Genomic DNA, 23049 nt, shown 5'->3' with positions numbered 1-23049 from the left:
GGTTCTGAGCACAGGATCCATGACAAAGTAACGGAACGGAAGGGAACGGAACAATTCTGAGGAGCACGTTAGCGATACTCAGTCGAATCTTTTATTTATAGGTTATTTGGATATTTGAGTCACCTTCCGTAATGTGGTTATGTTTATGTAATTATCATAGTCGAATATTATAATCAACTAGCTACCCACCCCGGCTTCGCACGGGTGCAATACTGATACTAAATATACTACAGAATTTGTTTACTTACGACATCACATCGCAAACTTCTAAAATTATCAGTGTTTCTTTACTATATTGTTCATGTATTATATACACAAACCTTCCCCTTGAATCACACTATCTTTTAAAAAAAACCGCATCAAAATCCGTTGCGTAAATTTAAAGATATAGGGACAGAGAAAGCGACTTTGTTTTATACTATGTAGTGATGGAACTCCTATACGGCTCGCAGTTAGGGTGCGATATGGGGCAGAATTTCTTACTATCTTTAATCGAATTCTGTGTATGTGATGTGATGTCATATGATGTACGAAATATAGTTGATCTTTTTCAAAGTTTTTTTGCTGAGTTCGATTACAGCTCTTTCGAGGGATCCTTGTAGTTTACGCCGCGTGACGTATTAAGTCCGCATTTTCGAAAGTCTATTTTTGCTTTATTCGCAAGTTTCCTTTGAAATTGTCCTCGAAGTAGTTTCTGACTCATATAAACAGAACGCTTAATCTATCCGTATTAAAAAAAATAGTTAGTCAACATCAGCTTCACTTAAAATCAAAAAATAAATAAAATTTTAACAAAAAGAAAAACCGACTTCAAACAAAACACAATATTTTAAAACAAATGAATATGCACGAAAAAGTAATAAAAATAATTGCGTATTCAACATATTTTTTAGAGTCTTCCTAAGTTAAATGAAATGAAAAATATTAGACTACTTAAAAGTCGATTAACGATTATATCATGTAGTTATAATTATTGTTATATTTGGAGTCGGTGTCAGCCAATAAAACCCTACAGTATATCTATCAAAAAACAATACGAGAATACTTTAACAAATATGTTTTTTACAAATTACCTTTTACACAATAATATACTGGATCAATCAAGGGGCTCGTATCGCTTCTTTCTTTTGATTGTTGGGGCAAGAGCACCGTGGCTGACACCGGCTCCAAATATACCAATAACTATAACTACATGATATAATCGTTAATCGACTTTTAAGTAGTCTAATATTTTTCATTTCATTTAACTTAGGAAGACTCTAAAAAATATGTTGAATACGCAATTATTTTTATTACTTTTTCGTGCATATTCATTTGTTTTAAAATATTGTGTTTTGTTTGAAGTCGGTTTTTCTTTTTGTTAAAATTTTATTTATGTAACAATGCCACGCTATCGCCCAATTGTTTTCTAATGACAGCTCAATCATATTTAAAAACGAAAAAGTGTTACATGCCAGTATTAAATGCTATGCCATATAAAATAATATTAATTACAGTTTTACAAATTATTGATCAACTAATTACAATAATAATTGTATATAATAAAGCAAATTCAATTCAATGCAATATTCATAATATGCAATAGTAATGTGATATAAATTATAATATTGAATCAAATGTCATAACACCGAATTGAAGGCTAAGGTTACTCTCGTAAAACTATATTATTTCTCGTAATTAAAATCCAATCAAACTTTACATTACTGACATTAAACGCTGTGATTACATAAACGTATTGACGTGCATACCCTACGGTTACCTGATACTATTTTGTACTGCAATGCAGTTATATAATGAGTTACTACTTAAACTTTTACCAAAGATATTTATTCACAAAGAGGAAAATTATATTCGCACACAAGCACTCACACCAACTTTTCTCATTATGTATGTCGGTAGAAAAATAAATTGTCTATCGTCATTCATGTTATGGAGAAATAAATATTACAGAATCTTTGTGTAGCCAGACGGGTCGGAAGTCGATCCATATTAATATATATTTGATGTGATATTATTTAGATTTTTTTATTCGCTTAAGCCTGAAAGAAAGAAGATAAAAAAGTTTCTATGCAAATTGTAAAAATGAATGACGAAGAAGGAATATTTTGAAAAATCATAATCATTTAGTAGAACGTATCCACAAACATAATTATTTCCAATGATAGCTGGCGTCAGTTAGGCGGCCAATCGAATATCTGCCAAATCCTTTCTTCGTAGAGCTCACTCGCTGGCCGTCTTCATATACGAGTACATGGAGCAAAACAAGATGACTTACATAACGTACAACATGTTTGCTCATATAAATAAATTCCTTCAAAGCGTTGACTTATACATAAACATAATACAGTAATTTCACAAATAACCAAACATAACAACAAACTAATGAATATTATGGTAACTGCAAGCATTATAATTTTTTATAATTCTTGTAATCGAATGATTTTTCTTTAAATTATTGGGTAACATATTTTTATTTCTTGTTCAAACAGAACAATAATTTACTAATAAAAAAGATTCAGTACTAAATTCATGTAATAATGAATTTAAATTTTACTAGAAGAAAATGTAAAATTCAACAAGCAAATATTCGCTTATTAGGTACAACACTCGATTATATTGACGAGCATTAAAATCTTCAATCGATTACTTTATTAATAAAAAAAAGAAAAACATTATGAAAATATTAATTTATGTTTGTTTTTGTTATTTTAAATTTTGTTTATGGTCGAATTTTGACCAGTGGGCGAACATTACTATATAAAATATGACGTAGCCGTTTTGTCGTGATAAATGTAGCGGTAACATGCATCAGCTCGCGTGACCTTACAATGAGACTACTTGTCATCCTGTCAACCTGCAGATAAGGGACATTCGTTCGTGTGAAAGAAACTGATCCATTTGGAAGATCAAAATCATTTAAAAAAGAAACAATATGACACTACATTTTTTTATTTCTGGACAACATCACAAACATTATTCTGATCCCAATGTAAGTAGCTCAAGCACGACAAGTAACGACGGTACAACAAACAGCCAGACACCAGACAACATAGAGAACTAATGAACTTTTTCTACATCGCCTCGGCTGGGAGTCGAACCCGGGACCTCGATGTGGCGTACCCATGAAATCCGGTGTACTGATATTATTATATATATAGATTTTTATAATATGTTAAAACTATTAACGCTTGCCATGCATGTTCTATCAAATGTTTCTTTAATATTTATTAGAAGTCCTTGGAGCTCGTATAGATCGTCAAAGACATATTACGTTCTAATCTAGTACGCCAGTATGCAGAGCTATGTTAAATAGCTCTTGTACTAGATTCTAGTTTCATAACAATATATCAAGTAACTATGCGATAAATCTATGCACTCAGGGTAAAATGGGGTAAATAAGGGAAAAAATATAATAAATGTGAAAGTAACTCTTTCTATTTGTCTCTCTTTCACTACCAAACCAAAGAACCGTATTTTATTAAATTTGTTATGAAACTTGAACTCCAAGGTAGGGCATAGACTACTTTTTTGCTTAACACGTGACAAACAATCGCTAAAACGCGAGTGAAATCTCGGGCAACAGTAATTAAATAAAATTAACTTAAATATTTTTTATTTGGAAATATTTGACGAACCTTTTTTATTTACATCATTTACCTCACTTCTCGCAGTTTTCTTAAAAGGCACTTTGGGATTCAAATAATTTGAGTGATTGAAGCTTTCATTGAATAAAGATAGATACGCTGAAGGAGCGCGGCCTCGTGTCATAAAAACCTTTCTTGGGTCTAAACAGCCCCCTATCTATATATACCCGGCTCTCCCCTTACTTAGATATAAGTATCTATAGCATACTACTACCTACCTGTTTAAAACTGTAGTCTTGGTTAACAATATTAGCCTTAAACAATGTTTAAATGTATTATATATTATATGTATTTTTATGGTATGGGTTGGCGCACGAGCATATGAGTCACCTGATGGTAAGTGGTCACCATCACCCATAGACAATGACGCTGTAAGAAATATTAACTATTCCTTACATCGTCAATGTGCCACCAACCTTGGGAACTAAGATGTTATGTCCCTTGTGCTTGTAGTTACACTGGCTCACTCACCCTTCAAACCGGAACACAACAATACTGAGTACTGTTATTTGGAGGTAGAATAAATGATGAGTGGGTGGTACCCACCCAAACAGGCTTGCATAAAGCCCTACCTCCAAGTATTATGTTGTAACTTGTTAAAAATACAACAAGTATTACTATTTACCATAAAAAAATAATATCTATTAAAAATATTTTATGCGTAAATGTGTAAATAATTTGTGTGTAACATTATTAGGTAATAATGTAACACACAAATTATGTTTAATATAGTAAAGAAACGTAATAAATGGTTTTATTAATATTATTATATATGACCTAATAACCAAATAAGATTGTATGAATATAATAGTATGTAGAAACGCCCTAAGATTACAAAGTACTACAGATGTTAATGGTTGAGAGAAAAAGTTATATGCCCTTGTCAAACGGCTGGACAAAGTCGAGAGCATCTCAAATTAAATAATTTATGTCAAGTGAAACTTTGATACAAACTCTGTTCAAATAACCACATAATATTAGAATATGTTACTTAATTACATTTCGTGTTAAATTTACGATAAATGTATAACGTAAAAACTTACAAATATATATTTTACTATAACATATATCGCAAGACGACAAGAATACATATGTATATAAACAAAAATTAAATACATAAAAATTCAGTGGTACTAGCTCGGATTTGGAACCGCCAATCTTTGTTTAAGATTCGATTGATTTAAGGCAATGAAATAGGTCGGCTGTTTTTCATTATAAACAAAAATTTGAATATGATATATAAATTAAACAAATATACATATATTTTTAAATATAAAGGCGTCCACGACTAAGCTACGCTCAAACGATTTTAATTATATGATTTCGATGTCGAAATGATAAAATATTTTCAGAAAAAATTGGAATATAAAAATAGTTGGCGAATTTATTATAACATGCTGCAATGTTTGTAGTACGAAATTGCTTATTACGTTACCATAACGTAAGCAAGAATAAACGTAATTTATACATAAATTTATTATATAGCTTTATTTTTCTCATAAAGCAGTACTAAAGCGAACTTAATTTCAAAGATCACTTGCGTGCCATATCAATGTCATCTTTCGTCTGAAGCTTATTTGGTCAGCATCTCCAATGTAACAATACTTTTATCTATAAAACGCTTAGATGTGAAAATGTTCAATGATTTTTGAACTCTCAAGTTATTATTTTCCTTCGGCATATTTATTTTGTAAAGAAAATTATATTTTCTTATATTTTTACTTAATTAAATTCAAGCTATTTTTTTTCATAAATTACATCGATATTTAATACTCATTATACTAAGCCGAATATTGAAAGATTATTATAAAAATATTATTGTTTTAAAAGAGTTAGAATGTCTATTAATTACATAGTGATCAGATACCGCGTCTTTTTCCATTTGGTTTGTGAATAAAACTTGCTTACGTATAAGTAAATTATCTCAGTTTACTTCGACGATACGAACCCTCTTATTTTTTAAACTGTCAGTAATTTTAGTATTATTTAATAAACTTTAAAGTGCAAACGAGTTGATCTATTTTTTCACCGTTTATTTAAGATATCCAATATAAATTAAAACAACAATAACACTTCATTAGTGAAAATATTGATATGTATAGTACGACACAACTTAGATGTCGCATCGGCAAAATTCGTAAAACCGATCACATACGAATTGAGTACGCTATCTCAAATTATCAATATTTATTTCTCACGCGAATATGATTTTTGCACAACCGTAATAACTTGTAATATCATATGACCTAATATATTCGTCAATTTGACGCGTCGATTTACATGCACTTGCTTTCTCTGACATGTGAATCTATAGCGACGAATAGCGTCGAATGGCGCGTTAGGGAGCTATTTCTATTGGTTGTGTAAATCGGCAATAATTGGTTTTATTTTCATTCCATTGCATTTTCCGATGCTACATCTAATTTGTGTCGTACTATAGTTGGTTATGTAGACAAATTTATAATTTTTTTATTTAGTAATAATAGTGATAAAATATTTGGAAATATTATTCCTATTAAAATAAATATTTCCTGTACTTTGTGAACGTTCGTTATTTTAAATATATGCTAAAAGTAATTTTTTACTTTGCTTTAGCAAAAACTGATTTAATTATTTCTTCTCAAAGTAGAAAACTTCGTCACTGCGGCAAACTACTTTATTATTTAAAATAACATGATATATTTTTCTTTGCATTTTTAATGTCATCTTTTTAGAACATACATAACTAAAATAAAAATGGAAAATGCAGAAGTGCAAGACTCCAACGCTCATACAATCGAAATAAAAACAACTGTCACTTCTAAATTTTTATATTAAATGACGTCATGTGAGACTGCAAAATCATAAATTCTAAAAAAATACTCAATTTGTAAAAAATAAAGTTACAATGCTATAATTTTTCGCATATGACTAAAAGGAAAAGTATTTGGACTATTTTGTAAACTCTTGCCTGTCTACCTTTCACTGTTCTGTCTATTTTCACTCTTCTGGGTATGCTGGAAGAAATCTCTTATAGGGATAAGCACATTTCCTGTGACTTATATATTTGTATCTGTACTGTATCTGGCAAATTTTAATAAACCGTTGAATAAAATAAAATAAATAATAATATTTTGATATTTACGTTTGTAACATTAAAACAATTTAAACATAATTGATTTTCATTAAATGATCTTCACAGTAACATTGTCTGTCTGTCTGTTGTTCCTTCACGAACTCCAAACAAACCAATGTACTAAATATAATGAAAACTCAAACTCAAACTCAAACTCAAATATCTTTATTCAATATAGAAGCATTACACTTTCTTATTGATGGTCAATTGAAACACTACCACCGGTTCGGAAAGAAAATACCCTGACCTGAGAAGAACCGGCGAAAGAAACTCAGCGGGTTTTTTTTTTTGTTTGTCTTATGTATTATATAAATAAACAATTTAATATGAGATGAAATAGCCAGGAGGCGATCGTATCATTCCCAAGGTGTGATATCGATCATAAACTCATTAATTGTATAATAACCTTTTGCACACAAGCGTTCCTTAATAATTTTTTTAAATTTGGCAACAGAGGCATTTTGAACGCTTTCTGGGATCCTGTTGTAAAACCGTATACATTGCCCCACAAAGGAGTTACTGACTCTATGTAGTCGAGTAACAGGAGTAACAAGTTTGTGTTTGTTCCTTGTACCAATGTTATGAGTATCACATTTTCTCATGAAATCATTAATATTTATTCGTACATACATAACATTAGAGAATATATATTGAGAAGCAACAGTCAATATCTTGATTTCTTTAAATTTATTCCTTAACGATTCTTTAGCTCCTAGGTTGTAGATTGCGCGAATAGCCCTCTTCTGTAGCACAAATATGGTATGGATAGCGGCTGCATTGCCCCACAGCACAATACCGTATGACATTATACTATGAAAGTAGCTGAAATATACTAAGCGAGCCGTATCAACATCGGTACATAATCTAATTTTTTTGACCGCGAATGCCGCAGAACTCAGTCTACTCGCCAATCCGTCAATATTGGGGCCCCATTGCAACTTGGCATCAACAGTAAGGCCAAGAAACTCAGCAGAATCAATTGGATCCATCGATTCCCCATTGATGAGTACATCGGCTTTTACATTTTGTACATTTGGCGTACTAAATTTCACAATTTTAGTTTTATTATTATTTAGTTTAAGATTATTTACGCTAAACCAATGTACTATATCAGCTATAGCATTGTTTACGTCGTCGTACTGTACCTGTTTTCTATTAATTTTAAAAACTAAGGAGGTGTCATCAGCAAACAATACTATATCATGTTTGTTCCCAACAAGAAAGGGCAAGTCATTTATATATGTGAGAAACAGAAAAGGTCCAAGAATTGATCCCTGAGGGACCCCCATACCAACTGAGACCCCAGGAGACCTTTTTCCTTTAACGTCAACCCTCTGAATTCTATTGTTAAGATAGGAAGTCAGAAGGTCGAGCGCACATTCTCTAATTCCATAGTGATAAAGTTTCCTGACCAGAGTCTCATGTTGAACACAATCAAAGGCTTTGGATAAGTCACAGAAAATCCCTAAGGCATCCCGTGACTCTTCCCAGGCTTCATAGATATTCTTAATAAGCTCGATACCAGCGTCTGTAGTCGAGCGACCCCTCGTGAAGCCAAATTGTTTACTATGAAGCAGATTATGTTTGTTAGTGTTCTAATAATTGGTTTAGAATTATTTTCTCAAATATTTTGCTTAGGGTAGGTAGAATTGAAATTGGCCTATAGTTGTTGGGGTCTGAAGAACTACCAGATTTAAATATTGGAATAACTTTACTATGTTTCATCAGGTCAGGAAATATACCACGTTGGACACAACTATTAAATATTAAAGCAAGATAAGGTGCAATCACATCAATAATCGAATTTATCACCTTTAGAGAAATACCCCATAAATCAGCCGTTTTCTTGATGTCTAATGACTTAAAGGCGCGTATTATGTCGTTGGGGTTTACAAGGGTAAAATTAAAGTTAGATTTGCAAGCTCTTACATTTTCTTTCATCAATGACTCGGCAAAATCAGGAGAAGAAATAAGTAACTTAGTCGTGAAAACTGGTATGTCAGCAAAAAATTTTTCAAAAACTGTAGCAACTTCCTTTTGACTATTTACTACTTTACTATTATAATTCAGGCTCAATTCGGAGTTGCAACTGCCAACTCTATGAGTTTCACAATTAATAATTTTCCAGGTCATTTTTATCTTGTCATGTGCATTCTTAATTTTATTTTTTATAGTTAAAGATTTTGCCAAAAAGCACACTCTTTTAAATAATTTTGAATAGTTACTTACATAATTGGCAAAAGTGGCACTATGATTGTATGTCCTTTCATTGTAAAGCTCATACATTCGTTGCCTACTTTTATGAATTCCAATAGTCGCCCAATCATTGAATTTTAAAAAGTTTTTTGTATTAACTGTTTTAGAAGTGAATATGGATTTAAAATTGTTTCTAATTAATTTGAATAAATTGTTATACAAGACATTGGGATTGTCACTAAAATATAGGTGAGGGAGATTAGCCATAATATTACTTCTAAACTTCTCAATACGACTTGTGGTCAAAGGAACAAACATTATCTTTTCAGAAGTACTTACTTTTTTAACATGAAAATTAAATAACGCTTGTTGTCCACAATGATCTGAACTTAAGTTATTAATAATAATTTTGTGTTGTGGAATGTAGGTAGCAAATATATTATCTATGCAAGTTGCTGTGGAATCTGTTATTCTAGTTGGCTCTAAGAACAGATTTACCAGATTATATGAACTTAACAAAGATCTGAATCTAATACTTGTGGTTGAATTATGCAATAAATTTATATTAAAATCTCCACAAACTATAATTTCTTTATTAGATCCAGATAATTTCGATAAAACATTGTCCAACATATTTTCAAATAATTCATATAATCCACTAGGGGGCCTGTATACGCATACAACAATGACACGCTCAAATGAGCTCAAAAAGAATGAACTGTAAGAGTATTAGCTACTTTTTTAATGCGTAATAACTGATGACCTACCTAAACACTATGACCTAAAACGGGAGCAAAACCGCAAGAACTAATCAAAGACAATGAGATTTAAATGTCGACGGTTTTACTACTTTTTATTAGTTTTTATATTCATAACAACTAGTACTGATAAAAATAGTTACTCATATGAGGCGAAAAATATCCATCGTACAGCACTATGTGATAATTTGCATCATGAGTCGTATAAAAATGGGCCTCACAGAAGTCGCATCTGTGAAACTTGATACACTATGATGGTTATGGTAATAAACAACATTAACATTATATCCTCTCGGAAATAGAGTTGGTAACATCTGACGGCCAACTGTAGCACCGAGCGCGCTCATTGGTTAAATCAAATATGGCGCGCTTCCCTTTCCTGTTATATATTTCCGTCCCTATTCACGAAATTACTTCCACGGATTGCAGAGAAGCGACAGGAATGATGATACACATTAAAAATAATGGAGCGTAAATACTTTCCTAAACATCACATACTTAGGGTGGGACATTTATTTATTTACGGCCTTATTTATAAATATCGTTTAAAGGAATATTCACTTAAACACTTATTTATATGTTTCTGTTATCACTAATTTAATATTTGAAAAATAATGGTACAGCACTGTATCACTACATAGCCACAACAGTCAAATAAAACCAACAAAAATAACAACAACAACAACAGCCTGTAAATTTTCCACAGCTGGGCTAAGGCCTACTCTCCGTTTGAGGAGAAGGTTTGGAGCATATTCCACCACTCTGCTCCAATGCCAGTTCGTGGATTCACATGTGGCAGAATTTCGTTGAAATTAGAAACATGCAGGTTTCCTCACCGAGCACGAAATAAATTATAAACACTAATTAAGCGCATGAAAATTCAGAGGTGCTCGCCTGGGTTTCAATTCGCAATCATCGGTTGTGATGTACGTGTTCTAACCAGTAGGCCATCTGGCTCAATAAAACCAAACTTTTGATTTTTACTCTTCAACCTTTTTTAAAGGTTTCCTGTAATCCTGTTGTTAAAGCATTGTTCCACAAAAGAAGTATTTAACCCTTATAATCGGAGCCTAGACGTATTTAGCTTATGCTATTCCTAGTATCGTTAATGTTCGTCATAATTTGTAGAAACATATTGATTTCACGACCAAACACGACATTATTACAATTTACAAGGAAAATTAAAAGTGAACAATTCATCGCTTTAAATTTATTTGTTAAAGAAAATACTTTTACGTTAGATGTTAGCACGAATACAACACAAAGAATCGTATTGATTACTTTATTATAGGACATTATGCCATGAAGGCAAATTAAGTATACCTATTCACAAGGGGAGCCGTATCCATAACAGTTAACAATTTAATTTTCTTAGTCGTGAAAGTCCTCTCGTAAACCCATTAATATGAAGGGCCCATTGCAGTTAAGCATCGATGGTAGGTAATACCAAGAAATTTCAGAACTACAATTATTATCGAAAACCAGTAGAAATAGTATTTCGTCACATTTGCAAACAGAACTGTAAGTGTATTAATAATGAAGCGGTTTATTTCACATAAGCATAAAAAAAGAAAAATATATGTTAGTATGAAAAATCGAAGTTGTTATAGTCAAAACAACAATTTGCTTGTAATTTATGATTACGATTTTTTATTTATTAGATGCTGTGTAGTTAACAGTATAGTAACAGTATTATTTTTTTCGATGATAACAAAATTATAATACCCATGTTGTTGTTGTTGTATTACCCACGCTTTCTTCTAAATGATTCTCCAATAAATGGTAAATTAGAAAATCTGCCATTAAAATAAAAAATTGTCAAATTATTATGTTTCAAAATAAATTAGAAAATACCAAGTATTCATTTACTTTTACAATTTTTTGGGAAAAAAATTGTTAATTCCATAAATTTAAATGAGTTTAAAACATAGTTTCGGTATATATATATATATATATATATATATATATATATATATATATATATATATATATATATATATATATATATATATATATATATATATATATATATATATATATATATATATATATATATATATATATAAATGAGTATTTGATAATCAACAGAAAAAGTATTAGCTACTACGTTTTCAACCGACTTCAAAAAGGAGGAGGTTATCAATTCGTCTGTATTTTTTCTAATAAATTTCTTTTATTTAAAAGTATATAAAATGCAAGATTTTCACGACGAAATTGGAAGCGAATTAGTAGTCAGACTGTGAACAAAGATTTTTAAATAATAACCAATATACTATTTTTTTCGAAAACACTCTGCATCGTATGACTATATTGTACCTTTATCGTATTTATATAATATTCTTTGGAAGTCATCAAGTATCAACGTAATTTTAATGAATTAATCAAAATAATAAATGAGTATTATCGTTGTAAGCATATTTTGAAGTAATTTTGTAAAAAACAGCCTGAAGGGATTGTCGAGTTCCACGATTATAAACAGACCGAACGGACTTTTTTGTACAGTTTAAATATTTGCCACATTATCCCAAATACTTCGTAAGACACAATATTAGGAAAAAATCCAGAATCTACTGATGTACTAATAATACAGTAACTTTTTCGGGGGATGTTCAGAAAACAATATCAAAAGTTACGTTTTATTAAACCGATAGGTCTAATGAATATTTAAGTCAACGATAAAAGTATCTCAGATAAGACACTGTAACAGGTGCTGTAAAAAAAGAATTGGATACATGTAGTATGCTTGTATGTTAGTTATCGTAGTCGTAGAGGTAGGTCGTCAGGTGTTAGATATAATCCTATTATAATCCTATGTTTTTCCTTGGGTTCAACCTTGTTTAGCTGGAACAACGCATTACGCGACCCCCACATAAGGTGTGTTGGCTATGTGGACCTAGCCGGCGCTGAAGGCGACGGAATACTCATTAAAAACCCTGCGGTACCCACTCAGTCTTATCGTGGGACGTCATGGGATCGCTTGCACATACTACCAAGACGTCCTGGCAGTGTGCCCATCACTACTGATTAATCTTGCTTCAACCCATAATTCATCAAATTCAGTGGTTTCGAAAGCGAATAAACAAGCAAGCATTATTTTCACATTAATAATATTAGTATAGAGATACGTTAGTGTTATATTTATATTTTTTGTTTTACTTTAAGTAAGAAAATAAATTTCAACCGTGTATTAAATATTAGCACTAGTATAACTAATTAACATTCATTGTTAAATATGGTACAACAATGGCCAGATATGAATGAAATCATTTTATATGGCTTAAAATGTACAACACATTGTAAAGCAAGCAATTGTTAAACTTTAATCTCAAGTTTCTTTGTTCGCCTTACCGGATAAGTAACGGTCATGAATCAACAATAACGCTTACACCAGAAAATAATCCATTGTTAAGCGAAAACTAGTTTTATTTTATTGGCGGGCACAATGCCTTTTCTTGTTATCCGTGGAACCCTTATATTGAAAAATCTCTATTTTCTTCTAACGTCATACATTTTTCTCAAATAATTCACGTTTTACTCATTCAATTCTAATCTTCGTATAAAAGTTTGCTTTAAATTACTATTGGAATTTGTCTGCCTAGACATGACTAATTTAAATCTACAATTTGTGGGAATTTTGTTAACATTTCGTGATTTTTCATCCCTGGAAAAATATGCGGTTTTTCGTTATGAATATTATTTTGTGGAAGTTGTTTGTGCCGAGCTGACCTAATCTGATCCAGGTCATACAATGAAAGCAGATCGAATAATTCGTTTAGGATAGGTACCTTTGGTAACGTCAAATCCTTACGTTGGCTACATCGCAATGATGGAAGACGAAAGTTTTCAGACAGATAGTTCTGCAATGTGTACACCAGTGCGAACATGACTACAAATTCTAGTTTATGTAAAGGATTTGTGGACATACAGGTCATAGCGGTCAAATGCGAAATAAGATCACGAAAATGGCTTGCGAAATTTACAGGATTAGTGAGCTGAACGTATATCGTAGGACTGATTGCCATTGGAGTAGACAAATCCTAGAACAGATACACGCTAGCTAAAAAAGGGAAAACCTGACTCTGCCGCACTTTGATAACTAAAATAAAGGGCTAGTGTCCAACAGTGCATTGGTTGATGATGAAATTATCACCTAATTTGACGCATTCTACAACTATATCTATATAATTGGCTCTATGTGTTCATATAAATTTTATTAAATAAGGTTTGTAACGACAAAAAATTCTGATGCTATATAGTTTTAGTTTTTCATTTAATAGTAAAAACTTAAATTGAATAAATAGACGCTAGAAATTTAATTACGATCATTTAGTAGATTAGGTTAACAAGTCACTCGGCTATTCCAACGCTAGACAGCAACACTCTATATAATTATATTCGCTTTACAGTGTGAATGAATCAAAATTAATTAAAGTCAAAGGAACGCTACACCTTGGATTTTATGACACTTGACATCATTATGAGGAAATATTTATTGGTCACAAATGTAACAAAAAAGAATAGAAGCGTTAATTATTAGTTGAAGTCATATATACCTACGTGAAATAGATTATTTTTTCTGTTTAAGTTTTTAAGATCTTTTTTAAAATCTAGCATTTTATCCCAAAAACAGAAAAAGAACTTATTTTATTTACATTGTCATATTACGTGACACCCACAGAAATCTAAATAATAAGGTAATAGATTTCTGTGGTGACACCCTACTAAGGGCAATTCTGCATATTTTTCAGAAAAGATTTTTTAATATTTTTGAACAAATTTTAGGCTGACGATCAGCAATTATTTCCACATGGAATATTTTTCGGTAACGCCCAATCGAGTGTGAGAGGTCAATGACGAATATCTACATCATGAAGTTCCATTTTAATCTTTATAATAAGACCACGTAATAATAGCTCCGAAATTTTTGGATAAAATAGCGTAAATTGTCAAAAAAAATATTGTTTATTAAATTACAGTCGGTCGCCATAATCCTTAGCAGCCGTTTCATAATAGACATAAGAAACGATCAATAAGGTAGTTTATTTTATTAAAATGAAATCAGTAATACATTAGCATTTTAGAAAACATTTAAAGCATCTTTCAAAAACTATAAAATAGTCAATTGCGCGCGAACGGCGCATAAAGTGTTTTTATGAGGTATCAAGTATACCTCATAAAGTCTCTCGGGAAATATTTATTTATAAAAGTCTTTTTAAATGAAGAAAAGCTATTTTTAATTAGACCATTTTTTTCGTCAAGCATACTTTTTTTCCTCTAGTAATTGTTCTTTAAAGAAAGGTTGCTTATTAAAATAAATACTCATCTTTCATCTACCTACTGTTTTGTTTTGCGAGAACAATGGTGAAATTATTTCATACTCCATACATTTAAAGATACCGTACCAATCTGTATTTAACAATATAATTACTATATATTATAATAATATTATAAATAAGCAAACATAAGTTTACCTCCATTTGTGTTTGTATGTGTTTCACGGTGTCACATAAAGACTACTAAGCCAAGCTACAACCTAATATGAAGCTTTCTATAAGACTTTAGGTTATAATGTAAGGACGACCATAAAAATATTATAAAGGATGATTGCAGGTTGTATAATTTTTAGATTTTTTGAAATGCCGACGCAAACAAGACAGAAAATTGCCAGGTGCTTTCTAAGGGAACGTTGCCAAAATAATAAGTGATACATAAAAACTTGATTTGACAGATTCGTTAGTCGGCAATATCAACAGACAAAAAAAAATAAAAAAGTAAAGTGAAGTAACAGCCTGTAAATTTATCACTGCTGAGATAAGGCCTCCTCTTCCATTAAGGAGAGGGTTTGGAACGTATTCCACCACGCTGTTCCAATGCGGGTTGGTGGAATGCACATGTGGCAGAATTTCGATGAAATTAGACACATGCAGGTTTCCTCACGATGTTTTCTTTCACCGCCGAGCATGAGATGAATTATAAACACAATTAAGCACATATATATAGTGGTGCTTGCCTGGGTTTGAACCCGCAATCATCGGTTAAGATGCACGCGTTCTAACCACTCATCTCTCCATCCATCTCAGCTCTCGACGACATATTATATATTTTTATGAAATAATGCAGACTTTTTAAATTTAAAAACACAAATGAGAAGTAACACTATAATGTTTGTATGTCTGTTGTTCTTTCTCGGCTAAAAAAAGGTTAAATTAAGCTTAACCCTAAGGTAGGAAATACTACCACTACCTCTATGCCTAACACCTGTCAAACAACACCTAATATGTTAATTATTCTCTTGTATTCCAGTCCTAACCAAATCATTCATGTTGGAGTTGTTATGTTCAATATGTACTTAGTGTTAGGTATGTTAAAGTAATAGCTAACCATTACTAGATATATAGATTTTACTAATCAGTTTTCGGATTTGATAAAATCTTAGTCAAAGTCCGCGCCAGATGTAAATTTTAATCATTGACTTGTTTTTTTGTTGAAATCTAGAACAGACTAACTCGATTAGGCAAATGCCGAAATTCAAATTAACAATTTAAATTGTACGCGTAGGTGTTGAAATTGATTTGATATAAAACATAATTGTTCAACCATGGAGTATTTAATAAAATTATTTATTGTTATAGTTGCAGCAATTAAGAAGGTACGAATGATGATAAATAATTATTTTTTTTCGATGGAAAAGCACAAATTGGTATTATATTAACTATAATTAATTAATAATTTATACATCAAATTGTAATATTAGTGTACCAATTAATTTTATTACGAAGACAATAAATCTGGTTGCTTATATCCGGGTAACTATGAGATACGACATTGGTTAACGTTACACAACATTATTTGAGTCGAAGAAAAAAAGATGTCTCCACACTCAAATCTCCTGCTCCTAATGATCTCTCTGTACATAGTCGTGTTGAACGTAAAAGGCCTTACAAACTGTCAGTGGTCAAACGAGGACCGGGAACCATATTGTGGGTTGTTACATGCGTTGACACATTGACCCCGTCTCAAATCAGGGAAAAGTGTTAAAGGCCGGACCCACAACGGAAAATCCTAAAACACTTGTCTCCATTTCCAACTTACATTATTATGTCTTTTGTAGCAGGAACAAGCCATCTTATTTCCCTCGCCGGTGTTTATGTCAATTTAAAGTATATTAAATAAATATTGTTCTCTATATATCGTAAAATATATTTTTATCCATTATGTATAAAATAAAGGATGGAGCTATCATAATAAACCACACTATATTGAAGTTTTTGCAAATTTCAAAATTATTTGTGTTAAAATTTGGAATGAGTACTTTAATGAGATATCGCTTCTTAAGGGGATTTGGTATAGGAAAATTCAATCCTAGCCTCCTCGGATATCGTGGTTTGTAAATAGTAATATTAAAAGAAATAAGTTAATCAAGCATTTAGACTTAGATCTGGACACATACCACTAGGCAAGTATAAGCATCTGATGAGAAAAAGTGAAACTCCGAATTGTGAAGTATGTGGTGTATTAGAAGATGTTTCACACTTGTTGTCGGCATGTGTCCGTAACCATAGTTTGAGAGAAACACTAAAATGCGAACTTAATTTAAATTTATTTAATATTGGTGTTTTAATTCTATTCTTAGTAAGCCTTCCAGTATTTCAGCAATCAAAATATATGAATTTTCTTTTCTTATTTTCTTTAAAATGTTAGTAATTAAACTCTTAAACTGATTTAGTCCCACCCTTTTTGTTTGCATTTAGCGTGTAACGATGGGGCCCACGTATAGGCTGCCTACAAAGGCCCCTTAAAAATATGAGGATAAAAAAAAAGGATTGAGCTCACTTAACAATCACATTTCTCCGCGAGAACCTTTGTCTAACCAAAACAGCCAAACGTTTATAATTCTCCGATTAATAAAGTAAATAAATCTCAAGTTAATAATTAAAATAAAAAGTCTTCATTCCATTTACAGCCGAAGTGGAAATATAATATTCCAAGTCAAAGAGAATTAAGCTGAAAATGTCCAAAAAATAATACAATCCAACTATTTATTTTAAATTTAACATTTTTGATTTTGCCTTTAGAATATTACACATATGTAGATAAAAGATATATACATACATACAAAAATGGAAAACTTGTTTATGGTATATGTACTAGCTGAACTAGCGGCTCTATTTGGAAATTTTATATTTACAAAACTACCTATAGGACACAAACCATCACCCATATTTTAAAAAGGAGTCTTTGGCCTTTCTGGGGACATAGTCTACATACATATATACCATACTAGCTGTGCCCGCGACCTTGTACGTGTTTGAATTTAACAATAAAAATATTATTGCAGCCTAATGCAATTTTTGATCAGAGTAACTGTCTGTCTGTCTGTTTGTTACGGCTGATCTATGGAACTGCTGGACCGATTTTGACCTGACTTTCACTGGCAGATAACTGATATCATAGGGAGTAACTTGGCTACAATTTTTTTTTGTTAAATTCAAACGCGTCCAAGGTCGCGGGCACAGCTAGTTATTAATAAATAACATCGCTTACATTTTTTATTGCATGTGTTAGTCAATTATGTAGTAATAATAATTAAAATAAATTATTTTTGAACTGTATTGATAACATTTATATTAAATAAATAAATATAATATATATGAAATAAGAGGGTACTTTGATTTTTCTATACATTATTCTGCATAAATATTAACTGTGCTTCATATATTTTTTTAATATCTAATAACATTAAAATAAAAATATTATAAAGCAACAATATTGTGACGTAATGGTTAAGTCACCATGAAAAAATCTAACACGTGAAGAGTAACTTTCGTATTAATTATAATAAATAGTATTTGCAAAGGCAGTAGTAACAGATTTTTGCGTTAAAAATTAATATAATTGTATAATGTATAGTCTTTGGTATATATTTGACATACGTCAAGTAACTGAGAATATAATCTAATTTAAATTCCCACGTAGATAGGATATTTCACATTTGTGTATGAATGACACAGTTACAGTGTGCATTTTTAATGTTATTATGAATCACAGCAAGTGCATTCAGGCGTTCATGTATAAAATAATTGAATTACCATTTCATATTAATGTTTGTTGTATGAGGTTTAAATGATGTATTGTTTTGTAAAATTGATTCAATTCACAAATTTTTAATGAAATTGTTTGTTTAAGTCACATCTTGCAAGCTGACGTAAAAAGGCTTCTTCAGATATATATAATTGTATAATTCATACAGAGTCGAAATTATACATGTTGGTTCAGTTCCGATGACAATGCGTTTTTATGACCATGACCTGATTCTCCACCCAGGACTGGCTTCTAATGAAGGAACTTTCGACGATCAATACAGCACACATAACATTTTGGTTCTTAAAAAAGTTTTTACATAGTCAAAATAAATTTGTTACACGCTAATGTTGTCATATTTTTATTAAATGAATAAAATTAATGTTTTGTCAATTTTTCTATTTTATATTTTTATTCTTAATACATGTAAAATGCCAAACAGATTCTTCTGAGAAAAGTTAACGTGATTTAAAGTAATCTGTAAATACCACTTTTTCGCTTTTCATTGTTTTGCTATTTCAATCTTAAGACTGGTTAGGACAAGCGTGAAAACATTTAATAAAAAAACGTCATATTTTAAAGATAAAGTTTGCTAATAAATATTAATTAAATTATTAAAACAGGTACATCTGGGGTAATACGGATATAATTATTTGATGATTGTTCTTTAAACATTATCACCGATTTTGAATCTGTAAGTACTTAAGTTAAAAAGTGAAATAAATCTCCCAATCGGAGGGAAGGGTTTTTTAAGAAAATATTCGAAGCTAGGTTTGAATCCACAGTCTTCGGTTAAGATTTACGTGTTCTTGCCACAGGCCAAATAAATTTAATGTATATAAACATAACAGTTAATTCTTTATCAGATTCAGACTATTTACAGGAAATTTTATAACTTGGTAAGCCATATATCCATTAGTACTTTTCGAGGTTAATGAACTTACCCACTAACCTCGGCTGTATAATTATGTAAAAAAGTTTCTTTTTTACATAAATAGTAGGTTGATCAATTGCCTATGCGTGTTCCAGTACATATATATTTTATAGGTTATTCACCTTTAACTTTATTCTTAAAATGAGGTCTACATTTAAAGAAACTTGTCGTCTTTATTTCTTAATATTTTTTTAAATTTTTCTTTGTTTTGTTAATTTACTCTCATTTAGCAATAAAATGTGCATGATATTATATGCAATATATAATGCAATGCATACTGTAATAAAATAAAATTATAATAACTTAAAAAATATTAAAGTTATCAGTAAAAAAACGCTAAAAACAATGTTTTTTCGTTTTATTTTCTATGCAACATAAATCTAAGTAAACAAACCTATTTACGGGTAATTGCAATATGTATAAACTGCATTTACATTGTAATAGCCGCGGCGCCGAAAAGTTCGATCTACGGGACTTTGACGCTACGAGCTACGACAGAACGTAGCAGCTACGTTAACGTTACGTAACTCGACGCGCTCGCCACATCCGCAGAATTTGCCAAAAATGCATTTGTTTCTAAAATTGAATTAAACTTACCTTGTTCATGCCATTCCCCATTTTTGATCGCGTTTATGTTTGCTACGAAAATCAATTATGCTCTACAAACATCTTCAATAAACAACAATCAACTTTTAACATATTTTATAAAAGTAAATCGACATCGTAACTTTTGTAATTTAAATAATCACGGTAAATTGTTATCTGTCAAGCTGTCAACATCGCGTCACTATGGCTACATTGTTGACGCCGGTTGTCACGCGAATCCATCGATATCTGTGTCTAATTGACAACTCAAAAATAATTCGATAAATTATAAGCACACGAAAAAGGGACTTGATGATTTAAGCTAACGTTTTTGTTTTGCACGCGGCTTTGTGTTATCGATCGTATTTCTTTCGCGTTGAAGGAAAATAAGGCGCACTTTAAGAAGCTTGCAAATACGTGCATCGACTAAAGCGCGCGACGCGTCACTGCCAGCTCGGCGTCACTGCGTCTATAACGCTTCGAGGGATGGTATCATCACTATATATATTATGTCGATGTCGGCCTTATTTATAAATTATTCCATTTTTATTAAAATATTAGCTTTAGCTTTATTTTATTTTTTATATAGTTAGATAAAATATTTAAAATTACATTACAATTAAACTGAATCTCATGACGTCGTTTATTATATTAAATTAGTGTTTTATAAAAAAAAATTTGAAATTTAAAAAATATATAGATATTTATTTACCCTTTTCAATACATATTATAAAACCATTTTTAAGATCCGATTTATATATTACATACTCGAAAAATATTTGATACTACTATTTCATTGACTTTGCATACCATATGAGAAGTAATCAATTATTATAATTAACTACATCGTATTTTAATTTTTCATTAATCACCCCTTTACATGCAGTTGCGGTAAAGGGATGCCTGTAAGATATACATAAGTGACGCTTATCGTATTCCCACGATAATTGAGTCAAAGCAAAGACCTAAAATTTATGTATAAATTCAGATAACTGTTTCTTTACGACATCAGCTTTTTTTCTTATATATATAAAATATATTGCACTATACCCTTTAAAATTTATTTATGTTACCTTATGTGGAATATATTAATTAATTATTACTAAATTGTTTTTAACATAAATCTAATAATAACAAGGTCAACTTAGCCTTAGACCATCTTGCAGATTTCATATCTATACTGATACTAGTATTCGCCCGCGGTTTCGCTCGCGTTTTAGGGTGTCGGTTGTCATTTGTTTGGTAAGAAAGTATCTTAAGTCCTTTCATGTTTGCTTTATACCAAATTTCATGAAATTCGGTTCATCGGTTTGGTCGTGAAAGACAGAGTTACTTTCGCGTTTATAATATTGATATAGATTGTAAAGCTTGTTGAAGTTCCTGTTTGTTTGTTTTAACGAGCAAATCTCAAGAACTAGTTCAATTTGAAAGATTATCCTGATTCAGTGTGAGATAGCCTATTATCGAAGAATATTATAAACCGCTCAGCAATACTACAATATTGTTGAGAAGTAAGCGGACGTCGGGGCGAGCAACTAGCTATATTATATATTAATAAAAAATTGAATGTCTAGAGAAAAGTGACCAGTGAAAAATACCATAGATAGAGAGAGCTAATTTTACATATATAAAATTGAAATAAAAATAAAATATAACAGAAACAATGTAAATAAAATAAAATTTGTATCTGATACTATTGATCATAATTCGATTACTTACACTTATGAAAATCGAAAAATTTTAATATTCTAACTTAATTACATTTTCAAGATGAAAAGTTTCAAAGAAAATAAAAAGATGATTTTTTTTGTTAAATTACGAGTTTATTATATTAAGAATTAGTTTTACGTAGAATTGTTGCATTGTTAGAAAAGCCTTGTATTTTAATGGTGTTGATAGTTAGGGCTTATTACACGATATTGTCGTAAGGCGGGTTGTTAATGTTCCGAGAAGTCTGAAGAAACCTATTTAGGTTGTCGGCTAACGGTTTCGTAGCAGGGAAATTCCAAAGAATTCAAAAAAATATATTTAGTATTAATTAAATTTATACATTAAACGAATAATGAAAAACGAATACAAATGCTAAGATTGTGATGATATTTTGATGGAATTCAAATTTAGTTTGATATATAATAAAACGTTGGCACGTCTGAAATAAAATCCATACAAACATTCGTTACTTACAGCATGTTAGGTTCTTGAAATACGCGTCATAAATCGAAGCGAATTAGATGCAGACATACTAGATTTTTTTCTTCTTGCTATAACATTCGCCTCGTGACAAAGGAAATCGAAACAAATGACGTATGCTTGAGGAATAGTGCCACAAAATAGTTCGACGGTAAATCGAAACGACGTAAGTCGAGGACTGCCTGTTTATAGATACAGGTATACAACCTGTATCTATAAACAGGCAGTCCTCGTTTATGTATAAAAATATCTTGAGTCGTTTAAAATATTTTTAATATAAATTATCAATACGTGATGACCACGACAGACGTTGCTTTGCGTCGGCATACAGAAAAAATAGGTTCTTTAAATAGTTAAAAAGTTTTATTTCAAATAGTACTAAATAAACTAGTAAATAGTAACAATATAGGTACTTATAATTTCGGGTCTAATTTTGGTGTTTGCAAATACCTCGATTGATATATAAGGTTTGAATTAATTGCTAATAAAAACTATTTTTTCGAAAAAACTATAAAATTGGCTTTCATAAAAAAATCTACCACTAAA

The 23049-nt window shown here is 30.8% G+C and overlaps 1 protein-coding gene across 2 annotated transcripts in view; it reads right to left on the bottom strand.

Moving 5' to 3' along the window:
* The window catches only part of LOC124536492 (dual specificity protein phosphatase 22-like), a 60761-nt gene extending 39990 nt beyond the window's left edge, over positions 1 to 20771 (bottom strand). For both annotated transcript variants that reach the window (XM_047113048.1, XM_047113046.1), the window contains exon 1: positions 20326 to 20771. In XM_047113048.1, the coding sequence (XP_046969004.1) occupies positions 20326 to 20346 (21 nt within the window). In that variant the 5' untranslated portion in view covers positions 20347 to 20771. The remainder of the gene's footprint in view (positions 1 to 20325) is intronic.
* Between the last annotated feature and the right edge of the window lie 2278 nt (positions 20772 to 23049).

Source organism: Vanessa cardui, chromosome 16 (genome assembly GCF_905220365.1).
Source record: "Vanessa cardui chromosome 16, ilVanCard2.1, whole genome shotgun sequence".
NCBI lineage: Eukaryota > Metazoa > Arthropoda > Insecta > Lepidoptera > Nymphalidae > Vanessa > Vanessa cardui.
The sequence above is the reverse complement of the archived record's forward strand: the minus strand, read 5'-3'. Positions and strand labels throughout refer to the sequence as shown.